The sequence below is a fragment of the Aethalodelphis obliquidens genome, unplaced genomic scaffold (assembly GCF_003676395.1).
Source record: "Aethalodelphis obliquidens isolate GAN/ISIS:26980383/991018 unplaced genomic scaffold, ASM367639v1 scaffold1, whole genome shotgun sequence".
NCBI classification, from domain to species: Eukaryota; Metazoa; Chordata; class Mammalia; order Artiodactyla; family Delphinidae; genus Aethalodelphis; species Aethalodelphis obliquidens.
Genome location: NW_020837945.1, coordinates 26,101,934 through 26,125,695, shown reverse-complemented (window position 1 = coordinate 26,125,695; position 23,762 = coordinate 26,101,934). Strand labels below are relative to the sequence as shown.

The following is a 23,762-nucleotide window of genomic DNA, read 5'->3' as shown; positions in this document are numbered from 1 at the left end:
TCTTTGCTTTTTTTGTTGTTGTTTTTTTGGCCAGGTACTCACTTTTCCTGTTTCATGTTAATTAAAGGAAGAAAAGAGAGCCTGAGGTCGTTTTTGAACAAGGAGGCAAAGGCAGATTTCTTAAAATGAAGCAATACATGTTATTTTACGAAGGTGATGAAAATATTCACTATGGCAACGGATCTGCTTTACCCATAATGCAAAATACCCTATTTGCATTTGTTTTGCCAGAGACTTCTGAAATTAGCATCTCTGTATTAGAGAACATGGGGAAAATAATACACTACATAGATTGAAAACAGGCTGAGACTTAATTTTTTTTTTTAAGGTTTAAAAAAAACTTTTATTTAGAAAGGCTGAAATGATTGCATGCTAATTTGAACAGATAGGTTGTATAAGAAAATTCCATTTTTGATACCCGCGAAGAGTTGGATTCCATTATGTGTGCTTTGCTCTTTCTTTAGACCTCTTAACTTCAGACTGGAGTTGAACAGAAATGTGGCTTACTCCTTTCCCCTCAATTCACTGAGAATTAATTTTATTTATTTATGGAAGGGTTTTCATTTTTTAAAATTAGTTATCTATTTTATACATATTAGTGTATGTATGTCAATCCCAACCTCCCAATTCATTTCCCCCCAACCCCCCACCCTGCTTTCCCCCCCTTGGCGTCCATACGTTTGTTCTCTACATCTGTGTCTCTATTTCTGCCTTGCAAATTGGTTCATCTGTACCATTTTTCTAGATTCCACGTTAATGGAATATAGAAATTCCATTCTGACTTACTTCACTCTGTATGACAGACTCTAGGACCATCCACATCTCTACAGATGACCCAATTTCGTTCCTTTTTATGGCTGAGTAATATTCCATTGTATATATTTACCACATCTTTATCCATTCCATCTGTTGATGGGTATTTAGGTTGCTTCCATGACCTGGCTATTGTAAATAGTGCTGCAATGAACGTTGGGGTGCATGTGTCTTTTTGAATTATGGTTTTCTCTGGGTATATGCCCAGTAGTGGGATTGCTAGGTCATATAGTAATTCTATTTTTAGTTTTTTAAAGCACCTCCATACTTTCTCCATAGTGGCTGTATCAATTTACGTTCACACCTACAGTGTGAGAGGGTTCCCTTTTCGCCACACCCTCTCCAGCATTTGTTGTTTGTAGATTTTTTGATGGTGGCCATTCTAACCAGTGTGAGGTGCTACCTCATTGTAGTTTTGATTTGCATTTCTCTAATAATGAGTGATGTTGAACAGCTTTTCATGTGCCCCTTGGCCATCTGTATGTATTCTTTGGCCCATTTTTTGACTGGGTTGTTTGTTTTTTAATATTTTTTAAAAAATAAATTTATTTTATTTATTTATTTTTGGCTGTGGTGGGTCTTCATTCTACATGCAGGCTTTCTCTAGTTGCGGTGAGTGGGGGCTACTCTTCGTTGGGGTGCGTGGGCTTCTCATTGTGGTGGCTTCTCATTGCAGAGCACGGGCTCTAAGTGCATGGGCTTCAGTAGTTGTGGCACACGGGCTCAGTAGATGGGGCTCATGGTCTCTAGAGCACAGGCTCAGTAGTTGTGGCACACGGGCTTAGTTGCTCCGTGGCATGTGGGATCTTCCCGGACCAGGGCTTGAACCCATGCCCCCTGCATTGGCAGGCGGATTCTTAACCACTGCACCATCAGGGAAGCCCTGTGCAAAGGTCCAATTTGTTTGTTTTTATTTCCATTACTCTAGGAGGTGAGTCAAAAAAGATCTTGCTGTGATTTATGTCAAAGAGTGTTTTTCCTATGTTTTCCTATAAGAGTTTTATAGTGTCTGGCCTTACATTTAGGTCTTTAATCCATTTTGAGTTTATTTTTGTGTCTGGTGTTAGGGGAGTGCTCTAATTTCATTCTTTTACATGTAGCTGTCCAGTTTTCCCAGCACCACTTTTTGAACAGACCGTCTTTTCTCCATTGTATATCCTTGCCTCCTTTGTCATAGATTACTTGACCATAGGTGCGTGGGTTTATCTCTGGGCTTTCTATCTTGTTCCATTGATCTATGTTTCTGTTTTTGTGCCAGTACCATATTGTCGATTACTGTAGCTTTGTAATATAGTCTGAAGTCAGGGAGTCTGATTCTTCCAGCTCCGTTTTTTTCCCTCAAGACTGCTTAGGCTATTTGGGGTCTTTTGTGTCTCCATATAAATTTTAAGATTTTTTTGTTCTAGTTCTGTAAAAAATGCCATTGGAAATTTGATAGGGATTGCATTGAATCTGTTGATTGCTTTGGGTAGTATAGTCATCTTCCAATCCAAGAACATGGTATATCTCCATCTGTTTCTGTCATCTTTGATTTCTTTCATCAGTGTCTTATAGTTTTCTGAGTCCAGGTCTTTTACCTCCTTAGGTAGGTTTATTCCTAGGTATTTTATTCTTTTTGTTGCAATGGTGAATGGGATTGTTTCCTTAATTTCTCTTTCTGATCTTTCATTGTTAGTGTATAGGAATGCAAGAGATTTCTGTGCATTAATTTTGTATCCTGAAACTTTATGAAATGCATTGATTAGCTCTAGTAGTTTTCTGGTGGCATCTTTAGGATTCTCTACGTATAGTATCATGTCATCTGCAAACAGTGACAGTTTTAGTTCTTCTTTTCCAATTTGTATTCCTTTTATTTCTTTTGCTTCTCTGATTGCCATGGCTAGGACTTCCAAAACTATGTTGACTAATAGTGGTGAGAGTGGACATCCTTGTCTTGTTCCTAATGTTAGAGGAAATGCTTTCAGTTTTTCACCATTGAGAATGATGTTTGCTGTGGGTTTGTCATATATATGGCCTTTATTAGGTTCCCTCTATGCCCACTTTCTGGAGAGTTTTTATCATAAATGGGTGTTGAATTTTGTCAGAAGCTTTTTCTGCATCTATTGAGAAATCATATGGTTTTTCTTCTTCAATTTGTTAATATGGTGTATCACATTGATTTGTGTATTTTGAAGAGTCCTTGCATCCCTGGGATAAATCCCACTTGATCATGGTGTATGAACCTTTTAATGTGCTGTTGGATTCTGTTTGCTAGTATTTTGTTGAGGATTTTTGCATCTATATTCATCAGTGATATTGGTCTGTAAGTTTCTTTTTTTGTAGCATCTCTGTCTGGTTTTGGTATCAGGGTGATGGTGGCCTCGTAGAATGAGTTCGGGAGTGTTCCTTCCTCTGCAATTTTTGGAAGAGTTTGAGAAGGATGGGTGTTAGCTCCTCTCTAAATGTTTGCTAGAATTTGCCTGTGAAGCCATGTGGTCCTGGACTTCTGTTTGTTGGAAGATTTTAAATCACAGTTTCAATTTCATTACTTGTGATCGGTCTGTTCATATTTTCTATTTCTTCCAGGTTCAGTCTTGGAAGGTTATACCTTTCTAAGAATCTGTCTATTTCTTCCAGGTGTCCATTTTATTGGCGTAGAGTTACTTGTAGTAGTAAGATGCTTTGTATTTCTGCAGTGCCCATTGTAACTTCTCCTTTTTCATTTCTAATTTTATTGATTTGAGTCCTTTCCCTCTTTTTCTTGATCAGTCTGGCTAAAGGTTTATCAATTTTGTTTATATTCTCAAAGAACCAGCTTTTAGTTTTATTGATCTTTGCTATTGTTTTCTTTGTTTCTTTCATTTATTTCTGCTCTGATCATTATGATTTCTTTCCTTCTACTAACTTTGGGTTTTGTTTGTTCTTTCTCTAGCTGCTTTCGGTGTAAGGTTAGATTATTTATTTGAGAGTTTTCTTGTTTCTGGAGGTAGGATTGTATTGCTATAAACTTCCGTCTTGGAACTGCTTTTGCTGCATCCCGTAGGTTTTGGATCGTCCTGTTTTCATTGTCATTTGTTTCTAGGTACTTTTTGATTTCCTCTTTGATTTCTTCAGTGATCTCTTGGTTATTTAGTAATGTATTGTTTAGCCTTCATGTGTTTGTGGTTTTTACGGTTCTTTCCCGGTACATGATTTTTTTTTTTTTTTTTTTTTTTTTTTTGTGGTACGTGGGCCTCTCTCTGCCGTGGCCTCTCCCGTCGCGGAGCACAGGCCCCGGACGTGCAGGCTCAGCGGCCATGGCTCACGGGCCCAGCCGCTCTGCGGCATGCGCGACCCTCCCGGACCGGGGCACGAACCCGTGTCCCCTGCATTGGCAGGCGGACTCCCAACCACTTCACCACCAGGGAAGCCCCCTGTAAATGATTTTTAATCTCATAGTGTTGTAGTCGGAAAAGATGCTTGATATTTGTTTTCTTAAATTTACCAAGGCTTGATTTGTGACCCAAGATGTGATCTATCCTCGAGAATGTTCTGTGTGCACTTCAGAAGAAAGTGTAGTCTGCTCTTTTCGGATGGAATGTTCTATAAATGTCAATTAAATCTATCTGGTCTATTGTGTCATTTAAAGCATGTGTTTCCTTATTAATTTTCTGTCAATGATCTGTCCATTGGTGTAAGTGAGGTGTTAAAGTCCCCCACTGTTATTGGGTTACTGTCAATTTCCTCTTTTATAGCTGTTAGCAGTTGCCTTATGTATTGAGGTCCTCCTATGCTGGGTGCATGTGTATGTATAATTGTTATATCTTCTTGGATTGATCCCTTGATCATTATGTAGTGTCCTTCTTTGTCTCTTGTAATAGTCTTTATTTTAAAGTCTATATTGTCTGATATGAGAATTGCTACTCCAGCTTTCTTTCGATTTCCAATTTGCATGGAATATCTTTTTCCATCCCCTCACTTTCAGTTTGTATGTGTCCCTAGGTCTGAAGTGGGTCTCTTGTAGACAGCATATATATGGGTCTTGTTTTTGTATCCATTCAGCGAGCCTGTGTCTTTCGGTTGGAGCATTTAATCTATTCACATTTAAGGTAATTATCGATATATATGTTCCTGTTACCATTTTCTTAATTGTTTTGGGTTTGTTATTGTAGGTCTTTTCCTTCTCTTGTGTTTCCTGCCTAGAAAAGTTCCTTTAGCATTTGTTGTAGAGCTGGTTTTGTGGTCCTCAATTCTCCTCGTTTGTGCTTGTCTGTAAAGCTTTTGATTTTCTCCTTGAATCTGAATGAGATCCTTGCCTGGGAGAGTAGCCTTGATTGTACGTTCTTCCCTTTCATCACTTTAAATATATCATGCCACTCCCTTCTGCTGTAGAGTTTCTTCTGAGAAATCAGCTGTTAACCTTATGGGAGTCCCCTTTTATGTTATTTGTCATTTTTCCCTTGTTGCTTTTAATAATTTTTCTTTGTCTGTAATTTTTGTCAGTTTGATTACTGTGTGTCCTGGCGTGTTCTCCTTGTGTTTACGCTGCCTGGGACTCTGCGCTTCCTGGACTTTGGTGGCTATTTCCTTTCACATGTTAGGGAAGTTTTCTACTATAATCTCTTCAACTATTTTCTCGGGTCCTTTCTCTCTCTCTTCTCCTTCTGGGACCCCTATAATGCAAATGTTGTTGCATTTAATTTTGTCCCAGAGGTCTTTTATGCTGTCTTCATTTCATTCTTTTTTTCTTTATTCTGTTCCACAGCAGTGATTTCCACCGTTCTGTCTTCCAACTCTCTTATCCGTTCTTCTGTCTCAGTTATTCTGCTATTGATTCCTTCTAGTGTATTTTTCATTTCAGTTATTGTATTGTTCATCTCTGTTTGTTTGTTCTTTAATTCTTCTAGGTCTTGTTAATCATTTCTTGCATCTTCTCGATCTTGCCTCCATTCTTTTTCCGAGATCCTGGATCATCTTCACTATCATTATTCTGAAGTCTTTTTCTGGAAGGTTGCCTATCTCCATTTCCTTTAGTTGTTTTTCTGGGGTTTTATCTTGTTCCTTCATCTGGTACATAGCCCTCTGCCTTTTCATTTTGTCTATCTTTCTGTGATTGTGGTTTCGTTCCACAGCCTGCAGGATTGTAGTTCTTTTTGCTTCTGCTGTCTGCCCTGTGGTTGAGACTTAATTTTAATCAGAAATGAAATCTGAATGTTTTCCTGAGCCGAGTATGTCTGTGTGTTTGTGAGGGGCAGGGGGGAATGGGTGGGTCACAATCCAATTCAACAGATACTTACAGAAAATCTATCTGTATGTTCACATTCTTAACTCCCCTGTTTGGTTTCACATTATAATTTACACTTTCCCTGGTCCTGATTAAGTTATATGTTAAATTTCTCGTACAAAATCTCAATCCCTGTGGAAGAAGTTTGGGGGGTAAATAAATAATCCATACAAGTGGGTGAGACATTGTAATAGGTGCTTCAGGAGGTATGAGGAAGATGCCATTCCAGTACTATTGACACACTTCAATCTGGAGAAGGGAGACTGACACTTATTCTCGAGTAAAATGAAACAAATAAATAAGAAAATAAATAAGGCAGAGCAGGGTACTGATTTGAGCAGATGTGTCATGTGATGTAAAACCATATGTTTTTCTCATTATTCTCTTGGGGACCCACTGGCTTCTGCAGATCATTTTCCCCCTTCACCTTGTGTACCAACCCTTCAGCCCACTGTTTATGCCAAACTTCTGGTTGCTTCCTCACACTGACCATGAAATGCCCTGCCTCTTACTCACCCCCGCACCCCCATCATAGCATTATCTTGGTATTTTAGGATTTTCGTCCTACAGTTCGCTTTTCAAACATCTCTACACCACAGTTCCTTGATCCCTCAAACACAGTGATTTTCTGTGCATTTCACTTAGGCAGTCAGTCCTCTCCTTACACTTAGTTCTTCCTTTGAAATCTTGAACTCTGTTGTCACTATTTCCCAGCTTTGTCAAATTTTCATCACACCTTGCTGTCATTGAGATCTCCAGGCCCTTACCCGCTTGCACCCTGCTTCTAGTCTTCCAGTTACTTTAAAACCAGAATTTCTTCACTAATCCTGCATCCCATAGTCAGATTTCAGCTCGCATTCCTGGTGTGGATCAATGATACAGGCCAGTTTCTTTGCTTCTGCTCATGGACTGGGGTGCACATCTGGAGAAAAAGTGCACATGCATAGCTGCATACATTAGGGAGACTGTTGGCCAGACTTTTTGGCTAGCCATTTGGCTAGACTTTTTTTTTCAATTACATTTATAAAACATCAGAATGTTATATATATATTATACATACACACACACACACACACACACACACACATATATATATATATTTATTTATTTACTTTATGGCTACACAGCGCAGCTTCCAGGGTCTTAGTTCCCTGACCAGCTCCCGGAGTGGGAGTGCCAAGTCCTAACCACTGGAACACCAGGGAATTCCCAGAACATCATATTTTTAACAAAGACAAAATAAAAATAACTTTTCTGCCTTTACCTCCTTCAGTTCTTTTTAAATTCATTTTAAAATAGATCTTCTGGGCTTCCCTGGTGGCGCAATGGTTGAGAGTCCACCTGCCGATGCAGGGGCCGCGGGTTCGTGCCCCGGTCTGGGAGGATCCCTCCTGCCGCGGAGCAGCTGGGCCCGTGAGCCTTGGCCGCTGGGCCTGCGCGTCCGGAGCCTGTGCTCCGCAGCGAGAGAGGCCACAACAGTGAGAGGCCCACGTACTGCCAAAAAAAAAAAAAAAAAAAAATAGACCTTCTATTTGAAGTATGACATTCATACATAGAATAGCATTCAGTTTAAAACATTATTTACCAGTTCACAGGTTAGAACATTATTACAAAGCAGACCCATCTATACAGTTATCACTCAGATCAAGGTATATTACATAACCTGCAACTCAGAAGTCTCCTCATGCCCCCTGCAATCACTTCCTTCACTGTCTTCTGATTTCTAACAGCATAGATTAGTGTTGGCACTTTATATAAATGTTATACAGTATAAGTTTTTCTCCCTAAGCTTCCTATCATGCTTGTACAATTATTCCCATTGTGTAGCTCTAGTTTATTCATTTGCTTTGCTGTATGTTATTGCATTGTGTGACTGTACCACAGTTGATTTACCCATTCTACTGTTGAATGACATTTTTTCCCTCCAGTTTTCTGCTGTTGTGAAAAATGCGGCTGTGACATCCTCAGACATTTGTTTTAGTGCACACGTACATACAGTTCTCTAACTATGACTGGCTTTCTGGGGTCTTGTAGATTATACATCTGTGTAGTTTTAGTTGATGCTGCCAAACATTTTCAAAAGTTAATTGTAGGACTTCCCTGGTGGCGCAGTGGTTAAGAATATGCCTGCCAGTGCAGGGGACACGGGTTCGAGCCCTGGTCTGGGAAGATCCCACATGCCACGGAGCAACTAAGCCTGTGCGCCACGACTACTGCGCCCACGCGCCTAGAGTGCGTCCTCTGCAACAAGAGAAGCCGCCGCAACGAGAAGCCCGCACGCCACAATGAAGAGTAGCCCCCACTTGCCACAACTAGAGAAAGCCTGGACGCAGCAATGACGACCCAACGCAGCCAAAAAAATAAACAAAGAAAATAAACAAAACAAACAACAAAACAAACAAAAAAAGGAAATACACACACACACACACACACACACACACACACAAAGTTAATTGTACCAGTTGACACTCCCATCAATAGAGATGAGAGTTGCTGCACACGCTCAACATAGCCTTTTCTCATTTTGTCTGCTCTGGTGGGTGTGTAGTGCCACATCATTGTAGTTTTCTTTTTCAAACATTTTTATTATGGAAAATTTCAAATAAATATAAAACTAGAAAAAAAAAGGGATGATAAACCATATATCTTTGCTCAGTTTCATCAGCTATCAGCTCATCTCTGTTGGACTCATCGTGCCACTCGTGGTCCTTCGATTCTTCTCCCCTTCCTCTTCACATCGTTCAGACTTGAACCAGTCTCCAAAAACCCCCTACCCACATTTTTTTCTGCCTCTTTTATTCCTAGTAAATACTCTGTGCCTCCTTTGTTACAGAGGAAATGTCCTTCCCTCGAATCTTATTTAAAGTTGTCTTATCCCCTGTTTTCTAGGTCTCGTTGTCTCCTGGGGTCTTGATCCTTCACTCTCTGAGTGTTCTGTTCTATGTATTTTAACCTCCCATTCTATCTTTCCTCTTGAGTTATAAACATGCTCTACATTTCTCATTTCGAAACAGCCTTTCCTTGACCACACAGCACACTTCTATCTCCTACTCTTGGGAGCCGTGTTCCTCAAAAGAGCAGTCATTTCCTGTCTCTGCTCACATATTTCCACCTCTGTAGTTAGAAATATCCCATTGCACCCTCCCCTGACCCCGAGCCTTCAATAAATCAGATTTGGCCTAGGTCACCAATGAGGTTCTGATTGCCAGACCTAGTAGATACATGTCAGTGTCCTTTATTTCTATAACAGATTTTGAGTTCTTCCTATATGGAAGGCTCTGCTTAGTGTGAGGGATAAAAGATTAGACGACACCTTCCCAACGCTACACGAATTTATTTCCTAGTAGGAATGACAGGCTTGGAAGATGACAGTCAGTTTTCATACTGGATACTGTCTATTTTCTTTATTTATTTTGGGGTGAAGTAGAAAAGAATAGCTTTATTGCTTTGCCAGGCAAAGGGGGCCACAGCAGACTAATGCCCTCAAAACTATGTATCCCCACCTGGAGGAGGTAATGAGGAGCTTTATAGTAACGGTTCAGAGAGGAGGGCATGGTCAGCTCATGGACATTCTTCTGATTGGTTGGTAGTGAGGTAATTGGGAGTCAGCATCATTGACTGGGTTCCAGCTGGTCTGCTTGTATGCAGCACACAGTTAACTTCTTCTACCTGGTAGGGGTTTCAGTATCTGGTCTCAGGACTTAATGAACCTCAGGTTCTTGATGTCTCATCGCAGAAAGAATTCAGTGAGAGACAAAGTGACAGGTAAGAAGCGGATTTATTTAGAGAGAAGCACACTCCACAGACAGAGTGTGGGCCATCCCAGAAGGCCAGAGGGTCCTGGATACTGCTTATTGAAAGGATGATACCAAGTTGTGCTGCAACTGTTCTAAGAGCTTTACATGCATTGTTTTATTTAGTCCCTGTAAAGAAGTAAGCATTGTTACTACTAATTCCCATTTTACAGAAAAAAAGTTAAGACTTTATTTTTAAAATTAGTTATTTATTTTTGGCAGCATTGGCTCTTCGTTGCTTCATGTGGGCTTTCTCTAGTTGTGGTGAGCAGTGGCTACACTTCTTTGCAGTGCGCGGGCTTCTCATTGCCGTGGCTTCTCATTGTGGAGCATGGGGGTCGCAGGCTCAGTAGTTGTGGGTCGCAGGCTCTAAGAGCGCAGGCTCAGTAGTTGTGGCACACGGGCTTAGTTGCTCCGTGGCATGTGGGATCTTCCCAGACCAGGGCTCAAACCCGTGTCTCCCGCATTGGCAGGCGGATTCTCAGCCACTGAGCCACCAGGGAAGCCCCAACGTTAATACTTTAAAAGGCTAGAAACTTGCCCTGGCTAAGCATTTGGTAAGCTCAGTTTGAATTTGAATGCAGATCCGACTTCAGAGCCGATGCTATTTGTGGGCAGAACTGCTTGCATAAGTCAGTCTGCTCATATGTCAGAAATGTCTGCACTTGCTGTGAGGTGAACTCAGAGAACTGTCGCTACTGCCTTTGAGTTGTGCAAGGAGGGGAGGGGATGGATGTTGAGGGAAGGCTTCTTGTTGGTTGCTTGATTGATGGTCATATGTAGGACATATTTAGATCTGAAACAGATAATTTACTAACACCGTTTATTTATGTTTGAGCCCTAGAGAAACAACATGTCCAAAGTGATAGAGCTTTTTTGTGACAAACTTGACAACAGATCCTGGTCTGGTATTTAGTTCTCTGCTTAAAAAAAGGGTCCACCCAAACTCCTGAACCCTGTGCTATCTAAAATGCTGTCTTCTTGGAAATCTAGTATAGGAGAGGAATAATGTAAATCCTGAACCCTCCTTCCACCAAGGTGATTGCAATGGGGTCTAATAACTTACTCACTGTATTACTTTGTAGTGACTTTTAAAAGGAAATGTCTTATGTCTGGGGTTGTTGACTGGTGGACTTCTTCTTGCAGGACGAGTGTGGCTTGGGAGCCAATCTGCCTAGATTTGTATCTTGCTTCCATAGTAGCTTAGATACCTCTCACTGTCTCTGTTTCTTCATTGTAAAATCGGGATGATATTAGTACCTCTCTCAGAGTCGTTATGAGGCTTGAAAGAGTTAATATGTGTAAAATATTTTGAAACGTGCCTGGCACATAATAGGTACCCAGTCACTGTTAGTTACTATTTATGGTTAAGATGATGGTTTCCTCATTTCCATCTCAGTTTATTTCCTGGGCACTTGCTTTTTGATTTCTTATTGCGGGTGGGGAGCTGAGAATTTAAAAAAACAGCATTAAGTAAGTATACTTAATGTCATACTCATTGTCATTTCTCATTAATGTCATTTCTCATTGTTATTATCTGACTGTAAGTATTATTTTCTTAGCTCTAAGTACATATTAACATCCTGTATTGAGTAACACATGGGAATTAAACAAAAACTCCTAGACAGCAAAGAGTGTAATTTCTATCTACCTTCTGGTGTTTTCTTCTCTTCCCCAGCAATATTTAAAGGCCAGTTGGGGTAGTTAACTAGTGTTAACATACTTAAAGTGTTTTCTTTTTCCTTTCTAGAAAGAAACACTATTTAGGTGAATTTTTTTTTTTTTTTTGCGGTACGCAGGCCTCTCACTGTTGTGGCCTCTCCCGTTGCGGAGCACAGGCTCCGGACGCGCAGGCTCAGCGGCCATGGCTCACGGGCCCAGCCGCACCGCGGCATGTGGGATCTTCGCGGACTGGGGCACGAACCCGTGTCCCCTGAATAGGCAGGCGGACTCTCAACCACCGCGCCACCAGGGAAGCCCTATTTAGGTGAATTTTAAACATTGCTAATCCCAAAACAACTCCCTGGTGAGAAGGAAATTGGCAAATTGGCCTTAGGGTCAAGGAAATGGTCTAAATAGCTTGGCAGTTGCATTTTTGCAACATTTAAAACAGGGTTTAAAGTATCCCCGTGACTTACTTGCTAACCCAGACATCTGATGTGTAGTATTTGTTATCAAACACACACAACAAAATTATACTTGTCATGATCAATCCCTTAAACATACCACTTCCTGATTTTCCCAGTTTATTTTTTAACATTGTTCTCATGAATTATTATTGAATGTTACTGTATTTTTTTTTTTTTTTTTTTTTTTTTGCGGTACTTGGGCCTCTCACTGTTGCGGCCTCTCCCACTGCGGAGCACAGGCTCCGGACACGCAGGCTCAGCGGCCATGGCTCACGGGCGCAGCCGCTCCGCGGCATGCGGGATCCCCCCAGACCGGGGCACGAACCCGCGTCCCCTGCATTGGCAGGCGGACCCTCAACCACTGCGCCACCAGGGAAGCCCTGAATGTTACTGTATTTTTATGTAAGTTTCCTGAATTCTGTATTCTGAATTAAGCAGCACAATTGAACATCTTCTCTATTTAAAATAGTAACCTCTATGACATACTTTGACATTTCTCACAAAAGGCAATATCAAATACGTTCTTTGTAACAATTGACATGAAGGTCATCATAACATACCCCTTTTCAAGAAACCAAAGAAATATGCAAGACTTCTGGAATGTGAAGTTAAATTATTCTTATTCCTAGTTTTTCTTTTTTGTTAATAACTTTGGAATGACTCCAGATTTTCTTTCTTTCTTTTTTTTTTTTAATTTTTGGCTGTGTTGGGGTTACTCTTCTTTGCGGTTCATGAGCTTCTCGTTGCGGTGGCTTCTCTTGTTGCGGAGCACGGGCTCTAGACACGCGGTCTTCAGTAGCTGCGGTGTGTGGGCTCAGTAGATGTGGTGCACAGGCTTAGCTGCTCTGCGGGGTGTGGAATCTTCCCGGATCAGGGATCGAACCCATGTCCCCTGAATTGGCAGGCGGATTCTTAACCACTGCGCCACCAGGGAAGTCCAACTCCACATACTCTGAGAAACCACACGTTGTGTAACATTTTTCTCATTTTGCTTCATGCTGTTCTAGAGATAGATAGACAAGCAACTTTCTTCATTCCTAGTTGTGATTTTAGAATATTCATGAATAAAAGTTTTTCTTAATGTCATATTTCTTTCATGTTAATATAACTGTACTTAGGGACTTCCCTGGTGGTCCAGTGGCTAAGACTCCACGCTCCCAATGCGTGGGACCTGGGTTCGGATCCGTGGTCAGGGAACTAGATCCCATGTGCTGCAACTAAGAGTTTGCATTCTGCAACTAAGACCTGGTGCAGCCAAATAAATAAATAAATAGATAAATAAATAGGTAAATATTTTAAAAAATGAGTGACTGATCAGGTAGGCTGCTTTAAAATATATATATATAACTAAACATAAAGTTGCATACACATTAATTTCTTACCACATTTGCTAACATTTCTTGTAATGTGAATATTAAAGTAATAAGCAACTGTCTTTGCTCCTGTTAGCATACGACCAGGCTTGTTCAGCTCCCTCTGAGCTCCGTGTATCTCCAGTGACTTCACTGTTCCTTTCCTTTACTCCCCTGGATGCACAGTCTTCCCGTGGCTCTCCTTCCCATACATTTCCCCGAAAGGTTTCATGGTCCTCTCTCCCATCACCACTCCTCTTTGAAATAGCTGCTTCACCTTCCCTCTGCTCTGAGCTCCTGCCCTCCACTGGAACTGAGCAGTTTCGTCCAAGGCAGGTCTGGGGTCTTGTTGAATTACGGCTTGGAACATGCCCTCCAGAGATGAAACCCTGGCCCCCTGTTAAGCAAGTGAAAGTGTGTGCTTAAGGGTAGGGACATGTAAACAACTACCTTCAGTAGAGGTGCCGGGTGTGTAATTGAGATTAGGAAGCAATTAACACTGCCTGTGTGGATCTGGGAAAACTTCGGAGGAGGTCACAGGTGAGAGGTACTTTGAATGGCTACAGGTGCTTTCAGTGGGAGAAACTGGGCCTTTCAGACGAGGGAAACATGCACAAACACAGGTGCTCCGCAATTGTGCGCTTAACTCATCTTTCCCCCCTTGGTGCTTCCTCTGATTTCTTTGCTTCCCTTCTGTGATTGGCTCCAGACCAGGATACTTTCATTGTTGTGGTTCCATCTTTAATAGAGAAAAGTCTTAACATATTTTCACCTACTTTTAGCCACATTACATTTTGTTAATTTTTCCCCACTATTTTGAAATGAAACATCTTTCATTTCTGGTAGACCCTCAGTTTCCCTTCTCTTACACAAAGGTACTACTTGTGCCTGTGAGTTTTCCTTTTCCTTTTTTTTATTTTTTTATTTTTAAGCTGAGCACCAGAAATTTTGCTAGGCAATCAATGATAATCAAGAAGATTTGGCTTCTAAATCAAATGCGAAATATTCACTGAGGGTATAGGGCAGGAAGGACACACAGTGAAGAAGCAACCTCAGTAAAACAGGGTAAGTACTTGTGATGGAGGCCTTATCAGCTGGCTGAGGAGTCCATTGGATTCAGTCCGAATTTGGGCACAAAGAAAGAATGCTTTCTGGGGAAGTGCCTGAGCCGAGACCAAAGTAATAGAAGTGAGTCCAAAAGGTGGGCTGGAGCAAGGAAGGCAGTGTTATAAAGCGTGTGGGTGCTCAGTGCTGCGGCCCGCCTGTGGGAGAGATGGTAGTGGCCTGGACATAGAGAAAAATGGTTGCATTTGGGATATTTTAATTTGACACCAATTCTGCTGTCTGTGGGGGGGGGGGCTCCCCCCACATCCACCAAGGAATACTTTGACACCAGCTGGGTGTTCTGACATCAACCACGCGGAGGTAGTGTCAGACCCACAGGTTCACAAGGGCTCGGTCCTGCGAGCTTGCCGCCCCCCCTCATGCGCGCACACACACTTCAGACGCCAGTTGCGCGTTCAGGTTGTCAGCTATGCTTCTGACCAGCCCGCTATAGATCTGGGGTTCCCACCACCCTCTCCTTAGCTCAGTTTACTAGAGTGGCTCACAGAACTCAGAGAAATTTTTACTTACTAGATCATCAGTTTATCATAAAAAGGATATACAGCCAAATGGAAGATGCCTAGGGCAGGGTATGGGGAGAGGCTTGGCGCTTCCCTGCTCTCTGAGCACCTCCATGTGTTTAACAACCCAGTTTATCCTAATACTGTCCTCTTGGGTTTTTATAGTCTTCATTACAGAGGCATGATGGATCAAATCATTGGCTCTGGTGAATGAACTTAATCTCCAGCCCCTCCCCCTCCCAGGGTTGGGGGTGGGACTGGTAGTTCTAATCCTCTCATCACATGCTCACCTCCCCTGGCAACCAGCCCGTCCTCACGTTCCTTAGGCATTCTCTAAAAGTCCCGTTATCATAACAAAAGACACCTTGATCGCTCCTAGGAGCTCTGTGCCAGGCACTGGGACACAGACCAAATATATATGTATTATAAATCAGAACATCAAAGTTACGTTAAGGAGGTACCAGTTCTTATCGAATTAGGGCTCTGCCCTTCGACCGAATGTAACATAATCACCTCCGTAAAGGCCCTGTCTCCAACACAGTCACATGGGGGATTCGTTAAGGCTTCCCTAAGAACTATGACGGGACACGATTCAGTCGCTAGCACACTCCCCCCCAGAGTATTATTATACTTGTATATTTATTATTAAACGTGTATGTTAAAGGTCATATTCTTTTTGAAAGATCTAATTTGATTAGATAACTACCTTTGCTGTCAGGTAAATGGAATTAAACCTGGTGGTGGCAGTGTTTAGTCGAACTTCCATTAATGTAAGTGGGACTCGATTTTACTACCTGAAAGCCATATTTTAGTCAGGTCCTTTGGCTGGAGCGGGCTCGTTCTGGCCTAGTGTGTTTGCTCTAGTTCTTTGTCTCAGGTAGGAGAGCTTGGATTTCTTACCCTAATTCTGCAGCCTGTTATTAGGCGTCTAGGTTGTTTTCGGATGCTGCCTTTCGTTGGACATTGGGGTTGTTTTCAGATACATGCTTGCACGTATTAGGTCTTGTGAGTTCGGCCTCAATTCCTCAAAGTGGGTCTGCGCGTTTGTATTTCACAGGCCTCCTGTAGTGTTGGTCCAGTAAGTTGGACTCGCCCTCCATGGGTGCTGCAATATTTCCAACACTTTTGCCTAGCTTGGCTCTTTCTGTTTCCATTGTCTTATACAAAGGTACTTGGGCCTGTGAGTTTGCTTTCCTGTGCTGTCCCCAGTGTATTGTGACCTGCTTACCTTGGGCATCCAGAATTTCTTGAATGCCATTTGATTCTGTTGTAATGAAGCATTTCATTGATTGCTTAGATCTCTAGACAGCTTATGTAGGAGCCCCTGTCTCCACCCAGGTGAAAACACCTCACCCGTCACTGCTTGAAAGATTCCTGTGCATATGCCATCTTTGGTCAGACTCCACATTTAGTGTCTTGCTTGTATAGATAAATATGTGGAAAACATGTTTCAGATCCTTCCTTTTGTCTCATTTCCTCAGTGATAGAATAGCAGAAAACCTTCCTTCGTTCAGCAAGTTTTGTTGAAAGCTAAACGGTGATTTTTTTTAACCTAAGATTTTTAATATAGTTAAATTTATGTGTTTTTCTTCATAGCTTTTGTGTTCTCTGTTTTGTGTTCTCTAGTTTTCTTTAAGACTTTCCTCAGTCAAAACATTATCGAAAATTCTCACATATTTGCTTCATTTTTTTTTAATCAACTGTAAAGTTTCATGAGCACGTTCCAACTTCCTATGATTTTAAGATTGACAGAAGGAAAAGATAGCTGAAGACCATCCAGGTTAACGTGTACCTTAAACTTGAAAAGAAATGAAAGAAATAAGGCAGGTTTTCAGTTGCAAACGTTGCCTGCCTTCTAGAGGAGTACTGCCTGCCATGCTCTCCAGTTCTGCTCCTTTCTGATGGTGGAAACAAGATCGAAGGCCTTGGCAGAAGATGACAACATCAAAGATGAAAAATACTCTGATGAATTCATGTCATTTTGATGCTCAGATAGAAGTCAGACTGGGCAGAAGAGAGGTTCCACAGACTCAAGTGATTTGGAATTTGGAGATTAGAAAAAGCAAGCAGAAAACTGGGAGATGTTATTTCAGTCACTGCCAAAAAGGGACATGATTCAGTCTGTTTATTTACATAATCCAGTGCTGAGCACTTATTAACAGGACCCTCCAAGTACTTTTAGTTGATCATGTGCTGCGTATTTCATCACATTCTGAATATGTTTGAATAAAATTATAAGAAGATTTGTTATTTGACTGAGTTTTGAGACCATGTTTGAACTTACAAGTAGTTTGCAAGTTAAATTATCACTCAATTTGCTGCATAAATAGAATTGGGCGGTGTTAAGAATATCCAGAGACACTGCCTGAGACCAAGTGTCTGCCTTTTGTCTTCTACAATTTGTGACTGATGCATACGTCAGTGCTTGAAAAACTATGCCCTCGTGCAGAGAGGCCCCTTCAGTGTTGCTAGGAAACCCAATAACTGTTTTCTACCATCTTGAGATTTTAATTCATTTCTAGTGCAACACAATGAAGAGCAGTTGAATGTTTTAAACATTTTTTTGGAAAAAGAAATGCTGAAAGCCACTTAAGAGTCTGTTTAAAATTTCTTTTAGCAGTATACATATTAAGGAAATCTCATTATAAAGCTCACCTTTCTTAAAATCTCAGTTGTGAAAAATAACTAACAGTTTGATATCTATCCAGATCATTTTTATACACATGTAACTGTTTTCTAACATACTCTTTAAAAGAAAAGTAATTTTTATGTATCAAAGAAGAAAGAATGGATGATACTATCATGAAAACGAAGTTACATTTCATTCTAATGACTGTAGTATAAGTACTGAGAGCATGAATTAGGAGAATTTAAACTTTTACTCATTTAGATGTCTAATTGATGCCTCTAAACTTTTCATTTGATGTTTTATAAAATAAAAGCTCTAGAAGCACAGAGTAACCAGGAAGTTTTAATTGTTTTTTTATAGCAAATTTTCATTCTTACTTATATATTTTTGCCTCCGTATGTTTGGGCTGTGTCTTGATTTGTTTGAAATGGAATTCTCATCCTGGACTGTACTTAGATCGTTCCTATCTTACATCATACATATGGTATTCATACCCAGACAAATGCAGACAATTGTAGGAGCTATAGACAGGAGATCTTCAAGTAGCAGGACCTTCTGGCAGATTAATGCTATTTTTCAACATTTCTAAAATTCATCAAACTTATAATCCAGTCACCAGTTATTTTCTACTAATGTGCAAGGAACGCAACAGAGGATAAAGGTATCCACAATTTCTGCTGACCCTGATGGAGCTAATGGTGAATCAGGGCATGCATTAAAAAAATTCACTTAAAATTACAAGGTAGTACAGGAAGATAAGCTCATTGATATCTAGAAGAAGGGAAAAAAACCATGGAGCCTGAGTTTATAAAAGGAAAGAAAAAAGAAAGAAGATAGTATTCGCTGAGTGCCAAATGGGTGATAATGGATAGCAGAAAGTAAAGTACTGTGAGCATTACTAGGAAGACAGGAAAAATCATTGTAGGCTGGAGAGGTAGCGGAGTGCCTGAGTGAATGAGGTGGGAATGGAATTGAGTTTATTAGAAATGATAGAAAGTATTTATTCAGAGGATTGAATATTAATCAGGAGAAATAGTTGCGATTATACAGATACCTAGCAAATCATACCATCTAAAATAGAAATGTGCACATGAAATGGAGAATGGAGTAGTATGGACTTCTGGGGGGATGGTAAGTGGTCCATTTGGGCTGAATCAGTGGTTTTGGATGGCATATCAATCTTTGCTGTTTAACAAACCAACCCAAACTTTAGAGGCTTTAAAAGAACAATCGTGTATTAGTTCATGATCCTGTCTAGGGTCATTCCTGGAGCTGCAGGCAGCTGGTGTGGACTGGGCTGGTGTTTTAGGGTGGCTGCAGGTTGGGTACTTACAGCTGTTGGTCTGACACCTCAGTTCTCTCTATGTGGAGCAGCAACGCCTCTTGAAGCCTAGCCTTGGGACTGGCTCAGCAGTACTCAGGCTACTTTCTACTGGCCAAAACAAGGCCACCTCTGATTTAGGGGAGGGACTGCAGAGAGTCTGTGTCCAAATTTAATTTGCTGTTTGATGAGTGCACTTAAATGTGATAAAAGCCTAGGATGGTGCCTGAATATAAATGGTCTTGAATGTAACCTGACTTTTCTTTCCTTCTCAATCTATTGGCTACAACCTTACTAACATTTCATTACAACTGATAGTCCGTGTGTATTAAGCCTCTTCTACGAGCTAATGGAAAGCTTCATGTGATGGATAATAATATAATTCTTCATTTTGGTTTGTTCTGTTAGAATGCGTCATTTGAAAACCAGCAACAAAAGCATCATTATGGAGAATTAGGACTTGGATTTACTTTTAATTTTGCTCCGTGTTTATTTTTATGGTGTGAGCAGGGGTATGGGAAGTGGGGGAGAGAGGAAAGCCCCATGTATCATAATCTTTGTGCTTGGGGCCTCTTCCAGGTCGTCATCCAGCCCGGAAAGTCAGGCCCACGTTGTAGAGCTGCTGAATGGAAACCAGTGTATTCATTTGAAGCTTCAGACCTGCATACGTTACACATTTGACTTTACCTATAAGAAAATGTTAGGTTATCACAAGAAAAACATACAGTGACAGACTAGTGTGGTTCAAACTTTTATAGTGTAAATAGTTAAAAAAAAAAAAAGTTTTGTGTGATAGTTCATTTACAGACTAAATTTGCATTTTATATTAAGTTGTTGGTTGCTCAAACTGTAATCTTTATTGCAAGACATAAGTAGTGAACAGATCTATGTGTGAATTAAACTTGGTATTTTTTCCCTTACTGGTAAGAAATAGCATCGTTTTGCTCGTAGTTAATTTCCATCTATTTTGCATGTAAAAGATACTGATTTTGTTACAGTAAGTCATTAGCCACAAGGAGGAGACTTTTTTTTCAATTCTTATGGGGTTACAGTGGGTTTTAGCCATCTCTCACAAACTCAGTTGGAAGAAACTATGTTGGAATTTTTGTTTGGGGCTCAGGACATCTATTTTTGCTTTTATAGAGTTTTCAAATATTGCCATCCAGCATTAGTGTGATCTAAGTGGAAGTTTCATAGAATACAAATTTGAGAATAGGTTATGGAATTTTATGATGTCTTTTAAAAAATGATATAATAAATATGTCTGACTTTTTCAGAAGGGAAATAAGAAGGGACAAACAGTAAGAAATGTCTTAAAGATAATATTGAGGTCAATTATTTGGTGCATTTAAAAATATATAAATTGACAGTTTCTTCTCTTTTTGAATTGTCATCAAAATTTATTACTTAGAAATATTTTTAAGCATTCGATAAAAGTTACAGAATCAAATTTAATAAAAATTTGGAATTACAGAAGCCTTGGCAGGAAACGTGTCAAAATTTATCAGCATGTGCCCCAGTGATGGGAGTTCCAAGTGTGTCCCTGGCACCATGGAAGCGTGAATTAATATGGCCTTGAATTAGTGTGACGTAATTGCCCTTTCAGAGACTCTAGCCAGGTTCAGTTTTAAACATCTGCTTGGATAATAGAAATCCTTTACTAGGTTCTTATGATTCATATGAGAATGCTGGTATTCCATATAACGTTGGGAACTTCCCAGTGTTCTGAAAGGAAATTGCATTGAATAAGATGGATATTAATATTTGTCATTCTATTTCTACAGAAGCACAGACTTAAAAACTGGGGACCGCTGAGTTGGAATTTCATTACTGTGGTCCCAAATAAAATCCTGTTTCTCCCACATCCTGTGCTCCCTCTGAAGAGCTGAGGTGTGCTGAGTGTGCTGCCAGCCTGAGAGCAGATGCTCAGTCGATATACATGTTTCATATTCTAGATTTCGCCAGAAGTTTGAGTATCACTACTCCTGAACAGATGATTGAAAAGGCCAAAGGGGAAACTGCCTATTTGCCATGCAAATTTACCCTCAGTCCAGAAGACCAGGGACCTCTGGACATCGAGTGGCTGCTATCACCAGCTGATAATCAGAAGGTGGATCAAGTGGTATGTGCTGCTTACTCGGCAGATGCCGGGGAACTGGTCTTCGGTGTCTGTCACTGTGCTGATAACGTGTGGGGGGACCTGGGGAGCTATGAAGAAAGTCATAGCTTATGGTGTAGGTGAGGAAGGCACATGCTGTGGAAATTGAGGACACTTATGTAATGGAGTGAAGTGGATAATAAGTGACCTCCGATTTCAAGAGGAAGAAAAGGTCACCAGACTTCTTAGAGAAGGCTGCAAGGAAGGAGAGGAACTTGGGAACGTCCTGAAAATCTGGACTTGGAAGTATATGTGAGCCAGGGAGCAGGGGAGGCGTGTATGGAGCGGGTATGACAGTGCAGCAGGAATGTGCATAACGTGTTAGGGGATGCCTGGTAAACTAGGCTTTGTGAAAGGTTAGGTAGAATTGAATTTTTACATTTCACACAAGGATTCCATTACCAGTATAAGGGTCAAGTCTAACAGTGTAATGAAGGTACGTATTATTACAGTCTGCTTTCCATATTTTTGCAAGTTAAATATCCTATACATTGAATTCCTTAAAAATCAAAACAGCAGTTGGCCCTTCATATCTGTGGGGTTCCCCATCTGTGGATTCAACCATTCATGGATTGAAAATACTCGGGGAAAAAAAATATCCAGAAAGTTCCAGAAAGCAAAACTTGAATTTCCCACATGCAAGCAACAATTTACATAGCGTTTACATTGTATTAGGTATTGTAGGTAATCTAGAGATGAGTTAAAGTATATGGGAGGGTGCATATACTTTAAATCATCTCGTAAGTACGCGATCTTGTATGAGGGGCCTGAGCATCTGCGGATTTTGGCATCTGAGGAGGGGAGGGGGAAGGAGGTCCTGGACCACCCCCATCCCCACCCCCACCGGGGGTACGGAGGAATGTCTGTATTATTATTTTTTATTTTAAATTTTTTTATAATTAAGATCTAGTTTCTTTTTTTAATTTATTCATTTTAATTTATTTTTGGCTGCATTGGGTCTTTGTTGCTGCATGCGGGCTTTCTCTAGTTGCAGCGAGCGGGGGCTACTCTTCGTTGTGGCGTGCGGGCTTCTCATTGCGGTGGCTTCTCTTGTTGTGGAGCACGGGCTCCAGGCACGCGGGCTTCAGTAGTGGTGGTTCGCGGGCTCTAGAGCTCAGGCTTAGCAGTTGTGGTGCGCGGGCTTAGTTGCTCCGTGGCATGTGGCATCTTCCCGGACCAGGGCTCGAACCCGTGTCCCCTGCATTGGCAGGTGGATTCTTAACCACTGTGCCACCAGGGAAGCCCCGGGATGACTGTATTATTATAGAATTTTTTCTAATTACAAATTAATAAGAGCCTAATGTAGAAAACTTGAAAAGCCAAAAGTAGCACAAAGGAGAAAAATTGCCCAATAACCTTGTTATTAAACCAGGTTCCTTTGCCTGACTTGCAGCAAGACAAATGCTGAAAGACAAGAGCTGAGATGCCAAAGTTTGCAGCTGAGAAAGAGTTACTCACAAGGCAGCCAAGTGAGGAGACGGAACAAATCTCATATCTGCCTTCCTGAAGGCAAGGGGCTTGACATATTTATGAGATAAAGAAGCAGGGTGGTCTTAGGCATGGGGAAAGGTGTTTGGAGTTAGGAAAAGGTGAGGTCATCAGTGTTCTGTGCAGATATAGCTTAGTTACATGCTTTTTCTTGAGATTCATGTTCAGAAATGGAGACACTTAGCATGATTGAAGGTGGAGTTTTCAGCCCTCTGACGTCAAAAGGCCATTCAATGGACACCTGCCCAGACTCAGTTTTAGGGTCGGTGGTCCCAACCAACCTTAGCCGGCTTGAACTGGACAGAAGCCAACTCCCAGTTCCTGGAAAACAACTTAAGCCCCCCTCATCACTGTGTGACCCATACATCAGCATTGTCTATAAAGGTGGTTAAGGAGTTAAAAAATAATTAAGGCGAGCTGGGTCAGAGAAGGTAGGGTACAAGTGGAGGGGTTTTGAACAAGCCGTGCTTTTATGTGCTGTTCTCTAAGACAAGCTTAAGAATTCCTGTTAGTCACCAGTTTCTGTTAACCCTTTGGGGCACGATTTCAACCTCATCTCCAAATACACATATCACGCTTTGCCTTTTAATGGTACCAGATTATTCCACTAATTTAGAGTGCCTCATATTAGCTTTGCCTGATATATTTAATTTAAAAAAAATCAGTGTTAATAAATTATATTAAACCAGGGAGAGAAAAAGAAGTTCGAGTATTTGGAGGAATATTATACATAATATATTTGGAAGGGAAATTTTTACTTATGGTCCATATTAAAGAAGGGGTTATCCAGCTGTTTAATGGCTGAATCAGTGCAGTTAGGTAATTAACTATTTTTGGCAAATACAAGCAGTCTGTCCATGATGTATTTGTGAAGAAAAAAATTAAGGTGCTTTCCCAAGTTGTAAATGTCTAGGGCCACCCCCTCCAAGGATATATCTCTGCCCTGATTCTGGTACTAGAACTTCCTTCTCTCCCCCTAAGCAAAATAAGTTGAGCCTGACTCATCCTGTATACTCAGCCCGGATACCGTGTCCCCTCTCATCTTGCTCTTCATCCCCTCTCTCTCTCTCGTTTTTTTTTTTTTTTTGCGGTACGCGGGCCTCTCACTGTTGTGGCCTCTCCCGTTGCGGAGCACAGGCTCCGGATGCGCAGGCTCAGCGTCCATGGCTCACGGGCCCAGCCGCTCCGCGGCATGTGGGATCTTCCCGGAC

The 23,762-nt window shown here is 41.1% G+C and overlaps 1 protein-coding gene and 1 long non-coding RNA gene across 4 annotated transcripts in view; one reads left to right on the top strand and one right to left on the bottom strand.

The window, feature by feature from the left end:
* The window catches only part of CXADR (CXADR cell adhesion molecule), a 73,392-nt gene that overhangs the window by 10,200 nt on the left and 39,430 nt on the right, over positions 1 to 23,762 (top strand). For all 3 annotated transcript variants that reach the window (XM_027102215.1, XM_027102221.1, XM_027102208.1), the window contains exon 2: positions 20,861 to 21,027. In XM_027102215.1, coding sequence (XP_026958016.1) covers positions 20,861 to 21,027 — 167 coding nt within the window. The remainder of the gene's footprint in view (positions 1 to 20,860; positions 21,028 to 23,762) is intronic.
* LOC113618252 (uncharacterized) lies at positions 326 to 12,229 on the bottom strand. The gene is made up of 3 exons (XR_003431946.1): positions 12,216 to 12,229; positions 3,502 to 3,506; positions 326 to 525 (listed from the first exon to the last, which is right to left on the bottom strand). It is a non-coding gene; the product is annotated as an uncharacterized LOC113618252 (long non-coding RNA).